Here is a 16,709-nt window from a genome sequence, read left to right on the forward strand (position 1 = left end):
TTGTTTGCTGGTTTACTGGCAGAGACAGCTTGCTCAGGAAAGTACGAGGAGTCTTTCTAGTTATTCAAGAGGATAGTCGGGATTCACCAAAATAAGTTATTTGGGGGGGGTGTGATCTGTAAACAAGCAATTATCACCAGAAATGAGCAAAAAATACATTATTGTTGAAAGGAGCTTTTTTTTTTGAAAACATTCTTTAAATAAAACAACCCAGGTATCCACAATCCTTCAAACTTATTCACAAAACATTTTGGATGTGGGTTTGCTTGCTGAGCTGGGAGGTTCATTTCCAAATGTTTCGTTACCTTACTAGGTAACATCCTCAGGGCCTTAGGTGAAGCAATGCTGAAAATTCTTGCTTTCTATTTATGTTTGGGTTTCTTTGGGTTGGTGATGTCACTTCCTGTGGGGATGTTATTTCCTGTGGTGAAGTCACTTCGTGTTCCTTTTTTCAGGGGGTTGTAGATGGGGTCTAACTCTATCAACAAACACATTGAGTTCCAGTTGGAATGCCATGCTTCTATGAATTCTCATGCGTGTCTTTGTTTGGCTTGTCCTAGGATTGATGTGTTGTCCCAGTCAAAGTGGTGTCCTTCCTCATCCCTATGTGGCCAACTAGCCACAAAAAGGCATGACCCTCTCTCACTAGTATCCTCACATACGGATGAGGAAGGACACTACTTTGTTACATTTAATGCAGGGCTTTGGTTTGGTTGTCAAATATTTGCATTGAACAACAAACCTTTTACTAAAGTTTGGTTGTAATGTTAAGGTTGTACAGGACATTGGTGAGGCCTCTTGTGTGCGCAGTGCTGGTCACCCTGCTATAGGAAGGATATTATTAAATTGGAGAGGGTTCAAAAAAGAATTAATCAGGATTTTGCTGGGAATGAACGGTTCAAGTTACATAAATGGGCTAGTATATTTTTTCATTGGAGTATAGGAGGTTGAGTGGTGAACGTACAGATATTTATAATATCATGAGCATAGATCAGATGAATGATAAAGATCTTTTCCTGAGGGTATTACAGTTCAAGCTAGGTGTATTTTTAAGGCAAGAGAAGAAGGTTTTATAAAGGATATGTGGGGCATTTTTTTTAAAAACTGGTTCATATGTGGAATGAACTGCCATGAATACAGGTACAGTTACAGCATTTAAAAACGCTTCAATAAATGCATGAATAGGAAATGACTGGAGGGACTTGGGACAAATGCTGACAAGTGGGACTGGTTTAGTTTGGGGAGGTGGTTGACATTTATGAGTTGCACTAAAGGGTCTGTTTCCATACTGTATGATTTGAGATTGGTCCCTGGGATGTGAGGATTGTTCTATGATGAAGCTGAGTAAATAGATTCTATATTCGTTTAAGTTTAGATGGTGGAGGGACTTGACGGGGTAGCCATTGAGAGGTTGTTTTCCTGACTGGGCAATCTAGATTATGGCTGACAGTCTCAGGATGTGGGACTAATAATTTACGACTGGTAGATTTTTTTTTTCCCTCGGGTTTGTGAATCTCTAATTCTGTACTTTTGAGGGTTGTCGATGCTTCATTATTGAAAATGTTTAAAGCCATGATAAATTTAATTTTTGGTCTCTTAGGGAACCGAGGGATATGAATGTGTGGGGAAAATAAAATCTAGACTGGAAATATCAGTCATGATTGTATTGAATAGGTGAGCAAGCTTGACTGTCAATATAGCTTATACCTTTGCTTGCCACATTTAAAAAAAAAGACAGATTTTCAAAACAAATTTTATTGCCAGTTGTAACAATTAACACAGATATTCTACTGAGTAACATTTAATTTAGAAATGTCCTAGTAGTAATAATGAACTATATCTTTAAATGCGCATTGAGATCTGAGTATTTTGTTGTGAACGTAACTTAAAACAGAATTAACTATCTAACCCAAAACTTAACAAGTTCACATCTTATGCCAAATAACTCTGGTACAAAAGACAAAATATAAAACTTTAAATTCTTTTTTCTTAGCCAGTGTTCTCCCTGAAAATGTTGTTGACCTCTTTGTAGGATCTTTCTACACCTTATCTGAATTATCAGAACACTTAACTTGTGAGTGCAAGGAGTCATATTAACTAGTTTTCGTATTATTACCCCTCAGCATACACATGCATGTTATCCAAGAATTGGCTGTTAATGATTAGGGTCAAGAACCCTGATTTTCAACTTGTTAACTCAAGTTACCTACAGCTCAATTATTGACATCCCAGTGCAGTTCAGATCATAGTGAAACTTGGAAACTACTTGGTATGGTTGAGCTATTCTTTAGCTGTCATGGTCATCAACAATGTTATATGTACTTTTCACAACTCTATATTTAAAAAAAAATAACTTGCCATTTTAAATACTTGACAAACTACTGTTGTAGAGTGGAAAACAGAATACCATAAGCTTTAAGCAAAAATGTGAAATATTCTTTTTGAAAAATATATGTAAAATATCTTATTGTAGCTCTCGAAACTGGAGGGCAAATACATAAGAGAATAGTACTTCCAAAACTGCTGATTTGGCACAAAGTAATGGTGATGGGATGTCAAAAGATGATGATTGCTCTATCGAATCAACAACAGAAGTATCCATTTAAAGTCTCGTGCCCAGTTAAGATCATAGGAGGAACAGGGAGATTGCTTATCAATTCCGAAGTAATCATTTTAATTGACCGTTCAGACATGTCATGAGAGATCTCTAGAGCACATGGGACTTGAACTTGGACGTTTTTGCCCAGAGGTAGAGTCCCTGACTCCAACAGTCACCAATCATCTTTTACCCTGAGCCAGAGTAAGGAACATTGCTGTGGCTTTCCTGTAATATGAAAGCAGGTTGATTGCTGTCAAAAATGATGACCAGCCCCACAATTGATTTACTTCTGAAAATCTACATAGAAAATGACAGTTACTTTTGTCAATAAAAGCAGAAAAGTGTTTGTTTCCTAAATTATGCAAATTTGAAACAACAGTTTTTAAATTTGATTTGGCTAAGTGTTATTAAATGATGCTAAGTTAATCTTAGAAACAGTCTGAACAGTCATATTGTAGCTTTGAGAAACGGAGCATCTTTGGAACTCTGTGCAAAATGCTTGTATGTTTCATTGATATTGAGAGATCTAAACCGGGTTTTCCAATGCCAAATTGTGTGGCAAGATACAATACAAAGTAATATTTTCAAAAGAAAGTCCTGTATTTCTTTAGAATAAGATGATAAAAAGGTTGTCAAATAGACTGGTAAACTGAATTTGAAATTAGGCAGGATTTTTGGTTTTGGATTAGGATCGCCAACATTCTGGTCTAGAGTAACACCTGATTCCTATAGTGTTTGAAGCAGTAACCTACATTGGTTTTAGCTGTATTGACCAATTAGTGACCAGAAAGTGTGTTTGCTGTTTAATTTGGGATGGTAGGCAGGCTCTAAAAGCATAAGGACCAATAGGAAGTCTTCTAGTCTGGACGGAGCTGCCACAAGATTATACTTCAAGAATGAGCAACTTTAATGTATTTGACATTAAAAATGACCACAGCTAGACTACCACTGTGGAGGGTATATCCCACCCTAGGGCAGCCTTTAGCCAGCTGGGCAAGGCATCTGAGGCAGTGCATTATCAAAGTGATCCTGTTGTAATATGAAATCAGGACAACTCGAAATATTTGCAATATTCCTAGTACCACAGAGGACTTGCAGGCCAATTGGAAAATGGCCTTGATTGGCCTTTTAATTGGCAACAAGCTACCCACCATTTGCAGAAAGTAGTCATTCCTCACCTGGTCAGTTCTTGAAGGCGTGACAAATGCAGGCAGCAGTACTCTAGGCAACAGGAGCTATATGAAAATCTATTGTCTTCTTCCTGGAAAATGCCCATAACAATGCTGAGACTTTTAAATTCCTATGAATGTGCTGGCAAGTTAATTATTTCCACCAGTGGAATACATAGGATGAATTTGACCCATGAATTGCTGTAGGTCCATGCTGGAGTTGTGACCTGCACTTAAAACCTTCTTCCGGTTCCCCCCCTCCCTTGAAAGGGTAGTGTAATCATAGTTGATCTTTGACCAACAAATTATTTCTGCAATTATTACTCAGTGAATTAAGTGGCTTTGAAGGGCAGCATGGAGGCTCAGTGGTTAGCACTGCTGCCTGACAGTGCCAGGTTCCCGGGTTCAATTCCCACCTCTGGCGACTGTCTGTGTGGAGTCTGCACATTCTCCCCACGTCTGTGTGGGTTTCCTCCCACAATCCAAAATGTGCAGGCTAGGTGAATTGGCCATGCTAAATTGCCCATAGTGTTAGGTCGCTTAGTCAGGGGTAAATGTAAGGGTCTGGGTGGGTTACTCTTCAGAGGGTTGTTGTGGACTTGTTGGGCTGAAGGGCCTATTCTCATACTGAAGGGAATTAAATCTAATCTGAATGGATAATAGTAATAATTCTCAAAATTAAGACCGTGCAATTTGTTTTATAATTACAGTAACTTCTCAGTAGAACACAATGATATATCACTTATTCACGTGTCCCTCTGCAACACTAAATAGTTTAGGACTTGTCTGGTGGACTTTATGAGAAACGAGCAAATCCGTGGCATTTAGCCTTTTCAATGCCATATTCAATACTGAAGATCTAAGGCTGAGATTAGTTAAATCCCAGTTTGGCAATTCCACAGTACTGTTAACTTGTGAGAAGAATAGCTGCAAAAGTCAAACGTTTTCAATATTAGTGGAACTGTTGTTCATATCCCAATTTCTTTCAATTAGGCATCTGAATAGCTGTGCTGACCAATTACAGTGCTGTATATATCTATCTGATTCTGATGCTTTTCTTTGACAAATACTGCTGTTTAAAAAGAGGGGAAGAATGAGAAATGTACGAATTTGACTCAGTTGAAAATCTACATACACATACATTGGATGGTGCATTAGCAGAATGGGAGCATATCAGTATATTCTACCTTCTTGTAAGAAGAATTTACCAAAATGTGCAAGGTGTGGATTGCTTGTGCTTTCTTTGGGTTAAATGTATCAAATTATATCTGAAACCCAGGGGCAAAATTAAAAGTACTTCCATTATAATAAAGTTACCAGACCATTGGTCTACACTCTCATTAGTTAGCAACAAGTGGCGGTTGTTTAACAGGAGAGTCACTACACCTTAGGCAAGTGAGACATTGAGAAGGGCAATCCTTCATAGTATCCTCAGCTGGTGCAGGAATTGAACCCACACGGTTTGCATCACTTTACATTGCAAACCAGCCATCTGGCCAATTGAGAAGTATACTTTACTGTATAATGAATAGGAGATACCTGTGACTTAATTTAAAAAGAATGTCATTCTTTGAATGCTGTTTACTGTATACTTCTGATAGGCAGTTGTTCATAATAAATACTGTTCGTTTCCTCATCCGTTTAAAGTCCACAACACCATTTCAATATCAAAGTGTGCAGTTAATGCTTTGAATTATAACATTTACTTTGGCTCTGTTATTCTGTAAAACCTAGTACTGCCAGATAGTGACCATTGCAAATGCTAGACAATGTAAATTATGTGACTATCTTATCAATATTGAAAAGATTTGTTAAGAGACTAGTATTTTCACTTAAAAACGAGGCCTTGTCCTCTCTCTCTGGATGAGAAACATTCAGCTTAGAAACCTAATGTTCTTATTTTTCTTATTGCCAATTCAAGATAATTGCATAGCAGCAGTCAGATTAGATCTGTTCAAATTTGCACATTTTTGACTGGCTAACAGTTGAGCTTTTGTATAAACTAATTTCTCAAAAAACTTGCCTGCTGCTCTCTTTAAAATTACTGCCATAGGTCGAGGAATATATATTCAATTTCTTTAAATATATATTCAATTTCTTTACAATTCAGACATTTCTGACAATATAACTTTAGACATTGAAGAGACTGTGGAGTACTTTAAAAGTGGGCAGACCATTATTTTGAATGAATACCCCAGCACCAAAATAAAATTCTTCATCAGAAATGTCAAACAAGGGTGTTATTAATAACAATAATACAGTGGTGACCTCACTCCTCGAAAGGAATCATCGCATTGTTGACCTGACTGACCATTTGCCCCCACTGCATATTGTGTCAATGAATTATCTGTTGGTGTATGTATCTGACAAAATTCTGCTACAAATTCATCCTCAAATGCCAGCAGAGTCTCAGTCCAGGCCGTTGTGTTGAGTTTTCCCATTGTGCCTCCATACTCTTGAGGAAGGGTATTCGGTGGAATATCTTTGTGAAGTGAGCTTAGATCTGAACCATGAAGAACAAACTATAAAAAGATGGAAAATATATTCAAATCTTTGATATAGAAAAACCTAGAATACCAATCTCAAGCATTGGTAAAATTTAACTGTAACAAAATACTTCTGAACAGTAAGATAACAACTTGCAATAAAAAGTATCTGAAATAAAAAAGTGCCTAAAATAAATGTCACCTTTTAAAGTGATTGAACTTTCTTCTATAATTTTTTTTCTTATTGTATCATCCTAATGAAACTTTTGGCTTCAGTCTCAGCATAACTGCCCAATTCAAAAACCTTTAGTGATGAAGTCACCACAATGTGAATAGGACAATCAAGAAATGACTTAAGTTATCATGTTAGACCAAAATTGTACAGTGGTATCTGCTGAAATGGGTATTCAAGTTGCCACTTATTCTTTCTTGTTTATTCTGACAGTGTAATGTTTCTTACTTACAGCACACAAGCAGATCTAAACTTAGACATGGAGTGAAGCATTTGGTTGGGCAGAATAGAACTCTGGAGCCAACACTTATAGTCTTGCTTATCCAATGCACTAAATGATCAAAACGTCATCAGAAAATAATCTGACAGCAAAATCTTCATTGAAGCAGACTAGTTGCAATCTTAGTGACCTGTTGTGCAGGAATTCTTTTATATATCTCAAAAAAAATCAAATTAATGATAAACTATGAAATGAAGGATATGTCATATTTTCATATTAACATCCTCCATTTGACAAAGGCACAATGTAAGTCTGAATGTCTGTCAGCAATATGAATGTAATAGAAATGAATCTCAAAAGGAAAATAACACAAAGGAATCTGAAACAAAAACAGAGAATTGAATAAACTCAGCAGGTCTGGCAGTTTCTGTAGTGAAACATAGTTCACGTTCAAACCTAATGACCCTTCATCAGAACTGAATGCCGCTGGGAAAGGGTGGTATTTATGTTGATTATATTTACAGCCTTCAAGACCCCATCTTTGCCTAGGTACTTTACAGCTTTCAAGATTCAATGTTGAGTTTAATAATTTCAAAACTTGAACACTCTCCCTCTATGTTCGTTACCTATCATCACATCCTGAGGCTCCATTTTGTATGTGTTGCTCCAGCTGTTATGGACCAGACCAAACCCCTGAAAATAAGATAGCCTGGATCCTAACTTTTTCTTATTTTAAAAGGTAAGTGTGAGATGTTGCATTCAAGATGTGATTTGATTGGTGAAACTACTTTAAGCACACACTATAGTTGAAGTACAGACAAATTAAAATAAAAGAAAATTGGCTTGACTGTAGCTATCAAAATGCTTAACAAAATAATATTAATTGGGTATATGAATAGGAAGGGTTTGGAGGGATATGGGCCGGGTGCTGGCAGGTGGGACTAGATTGGGTTGGGATATCTGGTCGGCATGGACAGGTTGCACCAAAGGTTCTGTTTCTGTGCTCTACATCTCTATGACTATGAACCACCTAATTAATTGTTCCAATATATTAACAGCCCATAAAGACACCCTTGGCAAAGGCAAATTCAGTAAAATAGATCGTCTCACATGCAATTCTAGCAACCCAGGAAGAGAACCCAGCATATAGCTTTAACAGAGAGAGGAATAAGAGCTTTCAACTCCAGCTTCAAGACCCCAGCAATTACAGAAAGCTAAAACTAAAAATCCTGGTTCTGTGAAAGTTTGACCTCACCCACTAAGGCTGTTGGTATTGTTCCTACTTAAAAACAAATCCAAGGCCTCACAAGCTATTTACTTCATTAACTTTGAGCAGACCACTCAGTACCAATATCTTAACTTTTCTCCATTAAAATAAAGACAAAGTACACCTCTTAAAGCCACATATCGTCACACAGCCCAGCCAATTCATTTTCAACTATTCACATTTCTTGTTAGCATCCTACTCTGCCTTTATCCCCCTCTTGACTTCAGTTCTGACGAAGGGTCACTGGATTAGAATCGTTAATTCAGTTTCTCTCTCTATAGATGCTGCCAGATGTGTTGAGCTTCTTCAGCACTTACTGTTTTTGTTTTACATTAAAGGAAATATTTGAGAGGATGGGTGAAAAAGTTAATTTGTTTAAACCTCTTTACCATCTGCAATTTAGTTATTAAAAAAAATTGACTTATTACATTTTGCTTCTTTAGTGGAAATGAAGATGAACTCAAGTAAAGTCTAAGATAGTAGAGAGTGACGTGTAATCTTTGCTTTCTTAAGCCTCCGGGGAATTTAGAAGTAGAATATAGTTCAAAACGCTACTGGAAAAGTGCAAAAGCAACTTTACCAGTTAGCGCATTCTCCATGATTGTATTTTCTCAATGAAATATAACAAATCCAGATGTGTAGGTATTTTGATTTGCAGATGCTAGGAGTCTATTTTAAAACATTGTATATAAAATGCTGAATAATATAACATGATATATAGTTTGTAAGCTTAAAATGTAATATGCAAGATTTGGAGCAAAAGTCTAATGGACTTCTAAATGTAGTAGTCCAATTCAAAGCCTGTAAATGAAAGTCATACATAGCAGTCATAGTGATGTACAACATGGAAACAGCCCCTTCGTTCCAACTCGTCCATGTTGACCAGATATCTCAACCCAATCTAGTCCCACCTGCCAGCACCCAGCCCATATCTCTCCAAACCCTTCATATTCATATACACAGGATAATTCTACATTAGTACACAATTGTATAGTTGAATGTGTATCACAATGTGCTAAGAAAACTAAAGTACATACCCTTTCTGTCATCTTCTCCTTTAGAAATGGTTTTATGATAGCAAAAATGCCCTTAAAAATTATGGGTTCATTGATGACATTGACAGTTTTTATTCTCATCGGAAATCCATCCTATGAAGAGAAGTGAAAAGTGTAATGCTGCAACAGTTAAGTAGCAAATGAAAACAATTTCTATTCATTTTTCATATTTAACAATGTTTTATAGGAGTGACTGATTAAAAGCACTGCACATGCAACCCAAAAATATTATATAGCGCCAGAAGATCTTCCAGAGTTCAAAAACAATATAGAAAGAAATATTTCGCATATAGAGTATACACTTATGCTTACCTGTTGTGCCATACTCATTTATTAATTTATAATTGAACAAAGACATCTTCGATTATAAGACCATAAGATGTAGGAGCAGAAGTATGCCATTCAGTCTGCTTCACCATTCAATTAGATAATGCCTAACCTGATAATCCTTAATTGCACTTTCGCCAAAAGTACTGATTAAAAATCTGTCTATCTCAGCCTTGAATGTATTTAATGATCCAGTCTTGACAACCCTCTGCAGTAAAGTCTCCACAGATTCACTACCATCAGAAAAGAAATGTCTTATCTCTGTCTTAAGTGTGTGACCCCTTATCTGAGAATACATCCTCCAGTCCCAGACTCTTCCACAAGGTAAAACAACCTCTCTGCATCCACTCTGTCAATTCTCCTATGAATAATTATCAACCTCTCTTTATAATATAGTCCCTCCATTCCCAGTTATCAGCCTCACTAACTTTCTATGGAATGCTTCCAATGCCAATATATTTTTCATTAGATAAGGGGCCCAAAACTGTTCACAGTATTCTAGCTGTGTAACTTTAGCAAAACATCCCTTTTATACTCCCAATCCCTTTGAATTAAAGGCCAACATTCCATTTGCTTTCCCTATTACCTGCTAGAACTTGGATGCTAGCTTTTTATAATTCATGCATAAGGACTCCCAAATCCTTTTGTTTCTGTAGACTTCTGCAGTCTTCTCCATTTAAATAATATTCAGTTCTGCTATTCTTCCTGCCAAAGTGCATAACGTCACATTTCTCATTATACTCCATCTGACAAGTTTTTGCTCATTGCCCAACCTGTCCATATCTGTCTGCAGACTCCTCGTGTTATCCTTACCACTTCCAAATATTTTTATGTCGTTTGCAAATTTGGCTATACTACATTCAAATTCCTCATTCAAGTCATTAAAACATATTGTAAATAACTGTGGCCCGAGCACCGATCCATTTGGCACTCAACTAGTTGCAGGTTGCCACCTGGAAATGCCCCTTTATCCCATCTCTATCTTCTATTAGTTAGCCAAATATGCTACTTCCAGCACTTATAGGCTCTTATCTAATAAATATTCTATTGTATGGTACCTTATCAAATGCCTTCTGGAAATCAAAACATATTACATCCATTGCTTCCCTATTCTGCTTGCTATCTCCTCAATGAATTCTTGCAAGTTTACCCTCCAAGTTTTTTCTTGGGAGGATGAACAGCCAGTTATCTTGGTGCATATAGGCACCAACGATATAAGTAGAAAGCGAGATGAGGTCCTGAAAGAAGAATTCAGGGAGCTGGAGAGAAGTTAAAGGGGAGGACCTCAAAAGGTAGTGATCTCGGGATTACTACCATTGCCATATGCTAGCCAGCATAGGAATGAAAAAAATAGGCAGAATGAACACATGGCTTGAGAGATGGTGTAAGAGGGAGGGGTTCAGATTTGTTGGACATTGGGAGCCGTTCTGGGGAAGGTGGGACTATTACAAAATGGACAGTCTACATCTGAACCAGACCAGAACCAATTTCCTTGGGGGAGTTTTTGCTACTGCTGTTGGGGAGGTTTTAAACTAATGTGGCAGGGGGCTGGGAACAAGAAGAGAAAACAAGTAGGCAGCGAGGTGGAGACTGGAGACTGTAAGAATTATGAAGATAACATGAATTAGGGGAAGAATAGGCAGAGAGCAGGTGAGTGCAAAAGAACTAGTGGCCTGAAATGCATCTACTTTAATGCAAGGGAGTATAGTGTGTTACGGCAGATGAACTTAGGGCTTGGATTCCTGGTAGTATGACATGATTGTCATCAGAGACTTGTTTGAAGGAAGAGCATGATGATTGGCAACTAAATGTTCCAGGATATAGATGCTTCAGACAGGATAGGGAGGGAAGTAAAAGAAGGGGGTGGAGTTACATTGCTGGTCAGGGATGATATCATGGCTGTGCTAAAGGAGGACACTATGGCGGTCTTGGGTAGTGAGGCATTATGGGTGGAGCTGAGAAATAAGAAGGGTGCAGTTACATTGTTGGGGCTGTATTATAGACCTCCCAACAGTGAGCGTGAGATAGAAAAGCAAATAGGTAAACAGATTATAAATAGATGTAGAGACAATAGGGTAATGGTGATGGGAGATTCTAATTTTTCCAGCATTGACTGGGATACACTTAGCGTCAGAGGTTTGGATGGAGTAGAATTTGTACGAAGCATCCAGGAGAGTTTTCTAGAACAGTATGTCAATAGTCCGACGAGGGAAGGGGCCATATTGGACCTGGTACTGGGGAACGAGCCAGGAGAAGTGGTATAAGTTGTGGTGGGGGATTTCTTTGGGAACAGTGACCACAATTCTGTAAGTTTTAGAATACTCGTAGATCAAGATGGGAGTGGTCCTAAGGGAAGAGTACTAAACTGGGCCAAGGCCAATTATATCAAAATTAGGCAGAGCTCTGAAATGTGGATTGGAAACAGCTATTTGAAGGGAAGTCCACATTTGAGATGTGGGAGGCTTTCAAAGATAGGTTAATAGTAGTGCAGGATAGGCATATCCCGTTGAAGGCAAAGGATAGGAAGGGCAAGATTTGTGAACCGTGGATGACAGGAGAAATTGTACAATTAGTCAAGAGGAAAAGGGAAGCATACACAAGGTCTAGGCAGCTAAGAACAGAACGGGCCCTGGAGGAATATCGGAAGAAGGGTGCAGTTACATTGTTGGGGCTGTATTACAGACCTCCCAACAGTGAGTGTGAGGTAGAAGAACAAACAGGTAAACAGATTATGAATAGATGTAAAGGCAATAGGGTAGTGGTCTGACGAGTCTTAAACAAGGAATCAAACGGACTAAACGGGGTCATGAAATAGCTTTAGCAAACAGCATTAAGGAAAATTCCAAAGCATTTTATTCTTATGTAAGAAGCAAGCAGGTAACTAGAGAAAGGATTAGTCCACTAAAAGAAAATGAAGAAAGGCTGTGTGCCAAACCTGAGAGAACGGATGAGATTCTGACTGATTACTTTGCATCAGTGTTCACTGAGGAGAGGAACATGATAAATCTTGAGATTAGAGATAGAAGTTTGATTTGTCTAGACCATGCTGGCATAACTAGGGAAGATGTGTTGGGTATGCTAGAGGTTATTAAGGTGGACAAATCCTCAGGACCGGATAGGATCTATCCCAGGTTGCTGAGAGAGGCGAAAGAGGAAATAACTGGGCCCTGAAAGATATCTTTGTGGCATCCTTAAATACAGGTGAGGTGCCGGAGGACTGGAAGGTTGCTCATGTTGTTCCCCTGTACAAGAAGGGTAGTAGAGATATTCAGGGTAACTACAGACCAGTGAGCCTGACGTGGGTGGTGGGGAAGTTGCTGGAGAGGGTACTGAGAGATAGGGTCTATTTGTATTTAGAATAGAATTAGCTTATCAGTGGTAGGCAACATGGTTTTGTGTGGGGGAGATTGTGCCTTACCAACTTAATAGAGTTCTTCGAGGAAGTGACCAATCTGTTAGATGAAGGAAGGGCTGTTGATGTCATATACATGGACTTTAGTAAGGCATTTGATAAGGTTCCCCATTGTAGACTAATGGAAAAAGTGAAATCACATGGTGTGCAGGGTGTTCTAGCTAGGTGGATAAAGAACTGGTTGAGCAACAGGAGACAGAGAGTTGTAGTTGAAGGGAGTTTCTCGAAATGGAGAAAAGTGACCAGTGGTGTTCCACAGGGGTCAGTATTGGGGCCACTGTTGTTTATAATATACATAAATGATCTAGAAGAGGGCACTGTTGGTATGATAAGCAAGTTTGCAGATGACACAAAGATTAGTGGAGTAGCAGAAAGCATAAGGACTGTCAGAGAATACAGGAGGATATAGATAGACTGGAGAGTTGGGCAGAAAAGTGGTAGATGGCTTTCAATCCAGACAAATGTGAGGTGATGCATTTAGACAAATCTAATTCTACAGCAAATTATACAATGAATGGAAGAGCCTTGGGAAAAGTTGATGGGCAGAGAGATCTGGGAGTGCAGGTCCATTGTACCCTGAAGGTTGCTGCACAGGTGGATAGAGTGGTCAAGAAGGCATATAGCATGCTTGCCTTCATTGGATGTGGTACTGAGTATAAGAGCTGGCAAGATGTTGCCTGGTATGGACGGTGCTAGCTATGAAGAGAGGTTGAGTAGGTTAGGTTTATTTTCACTAGAAAAAAAGATTGAGGGGGGACCTGATTGAGGTTTACAAAATCATGAAGAGTATAGACAGGGTGGATAGAGACAAGCTTTTTCCCAGGGTGATGGATTCAATAACGAGATGTCATGCTTTCAAGGTGAGAGGTGGAAAGGGGGATACACGCAGCAAGTACTTCACACAGAGGGTGGTGGATGTTTGGAACGCGTTGCCAGCAGAGGTGATAGAGGCAGGCACGGTAGATTAATTTAAGATGCATCTGGACAAATGCATGAGTAGGTGGGGAGCAGAGGGATACAAATGCTTAGGAATTGACTGACAGGTTTAAAAAGTACATTTGGATCGGCTCAGGCTTGGAGGGCCGAAGGGCCTGTTCCTGGGCTGTAAATTTTCTTTGTTCTATTAATTTATGGTCATCTTTTGTTGGATTTTAATACTTGCCCAATCATCTGGCTTACTACTAATCTTTGCCACATTATATGTTTTTCTTTTAATTTGATACTATCCTTCAGTTTCTTGGTTAACCTAGCCCCTTCCTAGAATCCTTCTTCTTCACTGGAATATACCTTTGTTCTGAGCCAGGAACTATTTTTTTTAAACATCTAACATTGTTCCTCAACCACCTTTGCTGCTAAACTCCTTTCCTAGTTCACTCTAGCTAGCTCTTCCTTCATTCCTTTGTAAATACCCTTGTTTAAATTTAGCAGAATTGTTTCCAACCCAAGTTCCTCCCTCTCAAATTGAATGCTAAATTCTACCATTGTCACTGTTTCCTAGGGGATATTTTACACTGACATCACTTACTAAGCCTACCTCATTACCCATCACCACATTTAAAATAGCCTGATCACTGGATGGATTCATAACACATTGTTCCAGGAACTATCCCAAACACACTATATGAATATTTTCTCATAGCTACTCCTGCCGATCGGATAGAAATTTAAGATCCTGTAGAGAGTTTTGGAAGAGGAAAACCAGAGGAAAATCAATTGAAATCAATGTAATTTGCTACTGTAATGTTATTATTGTTTAATTATACTATAATCAGAGGTCAATGGAAACAAGTAATTCAGATAAGTACCATGGTGTGTTAGCTTTTATTGGTTGAGGGATTGAGTTTTGGAACCATGAGTATAATGGAATATTTCCACTTGGCTGGATGGATGCAGCTCCGACAACACTCAAGAACCATGAGGTCATGCTGCAGCTGTACAAAACTCTGGTGAGACTATATTTGGAGTATTGCGTGCAGTTCTGGTCACCACATTATAGGAGGAGGTGGAAGCTTTGGAAAGGGTTTAGAGGAGATTTACAAGGATGTTGCCTGTTATGGAGGGAAGATCTTACGAGGAAAGGCTAGGGACTTGAGGCTATTTTCGTTAGAAGATTGAGAGATGACTTGATTGAGATGTAAGATAATCAGACGGTTAGATCGGTTAGACAGTGAGAGCCTTTTTCCTTGGATGGTGATGGCTAGCACGAGGGGGCATAACTCAAATTGAGGGGTGATAAATATAGGACAGATGGTCAGAGGTAGTTTCTTTACTCAGAGAGTAGTAGGGGCATGGAACGCACTGCCTGCAACAGTTGTAGACTTGCCAACTTTTCAGGCATTTCAACGGTCATTGGATAGGCATATGGATGAGAATGGAATAGTGTAGGCTAGATGGACTTCAGATTGATTTCACAGGGCAGCGCAACATCAAGGGCCAAAGGGCCTGTACTGCGCTGTAATGTTCTATGTAACATTATAAGATTTTTAAATTACTGTTCTTGGTGAGCACCTCCAGTACTCAAAAACCAATGAACAGTGGTTTCCACAGAAATCATTGCTTAATGATTATCAGGATGAGAAAAAAAGAAACTGAAACCTGTTAAATTTTCTCCTGTGTTTGGTTTTGCTTTTATTCTCATTTGATCATTGCTTTGTTAATCAAACACAGATTACTCAGATGGTGACGTGCTTTCCACACAATGACATTAACAGAATAGGCCGATCCCTATTATGGACAACAACGTTGCTATGATGCATCATCAACATTTGAAAAGCCAAACGCTTAGCTTCAGCCAACATGGCCAGACAGCAATAAAAAAAAGAACTGGAAGGTGACACTATTACAGCTGATTGATCAAATATCAAATATTGGGAAGGAAAGGCCAAATTGTATTATCATTAGACAGGAATTTATTTAATTCAAAAGACATCTGGAATTAAGAATCTGCTGATGACCATGAAACCATTGTTGATTGTCAGAAAAACACATCTAGTGATAAATGTCCTTCAGGGAAGGAAATATGCCATCCTCATCTGGTTGACCTATATGTGATCCACAGCAGTGGGGTCGACTCTCAACTGCCTTCTGAAATGGCCTAGCAATCCATTCAATTGTATCAATCTCTAAAAAGTCCCAAAGAAATGAAACTGGACACATCACCTGGCTTTGACCTAGGCACCAGAAAAGACAATGACAGAAACAGCCCTGTTGACCCTGCAAAGTCCTCCTTAATAACGTATGAGGATATTGCCAAAACTGGGAGAGCTGTCTCACAGACTAGTGAAGCAATAGCCTGCCAGTCAGAATCATACCTTACAGACATTGTCGCAAACATCCCTGCATATGTCCTGTCCCACTGGATAGCATTGACCAGATATTCAACTGGACTTGCTGCATAAACATAGTGGCTACAACAGCAGATCAGAATCTAGGAATCTTGTGACGAGTAACTAACTCCAGGCTTCGGAAAGCCTGTCTAACATCTGAAAGAGCACAAATCAGTAGTGTAATGGAATATTCCCACTTGGCTGGATGGATGCAGCTCCGACAACACTCAAGAACCTTGACACCATCCAGAACAAAGCAGCCTACTTGATTGGCACCACATCCACAAACATCTACTCCATCCACCACTGATGCTCAGTATCAGCAGTGTTTACCATCTACAAGATGCACTGCAGAATTTACCAAACCTACTTAGACGGCACCTTCCAAACCCACGATCATTTCCATCTGGCAGGAGAAGGATAGCAGATACACGGGAACCCCACCAGCTGCACATTCCCCTCCTAGCTACTCATCATCCTGACTTGGAAATATTTTGCTATTCCTGCACGAATTCCTTCTTGAGGGCATTGTGGGTCAACCTACGGTATGTGGACTACGCAGTTCAAGAAGACAGCTTACCACCATCTTCTCATGGATGAGCAATAAATGCTGGCA

The 16,709-nt window shown here is 38.9% G+C and overlaps 1 protein-coding gene across 4 annotated transcripts in view; it reads right to left on the reverse strand.

The window, feature by feature from the left end:
- Positions 1-1,765: 1,765 nt before the first annotated feature.
- Positions 1,766-16,709, reverse strand: part of ttpal (tocopherol (alpha) transfer protein-like) — a 36,024-nt gene continuing 21,080 nt past the window's right edge. For all 4 annotated transcript variants that reach the window (XM_060836345.1, XM_060836343.1, XM_060836346.1 and 1 more), the window contains exons 4-5: positions 9,011-9,121; positions 1,766-6,290 (exon numbers count right to left, since the gene is read on the reverse strand). In XM_060836345.1, coding sequence (XP_060692328.1) covers positions 6,012-6,290; positions 9,011-9,121 — 390 coding nt within the window. In that variant the 3' untranslated portion in view covers positions 1,766-6,011. The remainder of the gene's footprint in view (positions 6,291-9,010; positions 9,122-16,709) is intronic.

The sequence above is a fragment of the Hemiscyllium ocellatum genome, chromosome 15 (genome assembly GCF_020745735.1).
Source record: "Hemiscyllium ocellatum isolate sHemOce1 chromosome 15, sHemOce1.pat.X.cur, whole genome shotgun sequence".
NCBI classification, from domain to species: Eukaryota; Metazoa; Chordata; class Chondrichthyes; order Orectolobiformes; family Hemiscylliidae; genus Hemiscyllium; species Hemiscyllium ocellatum.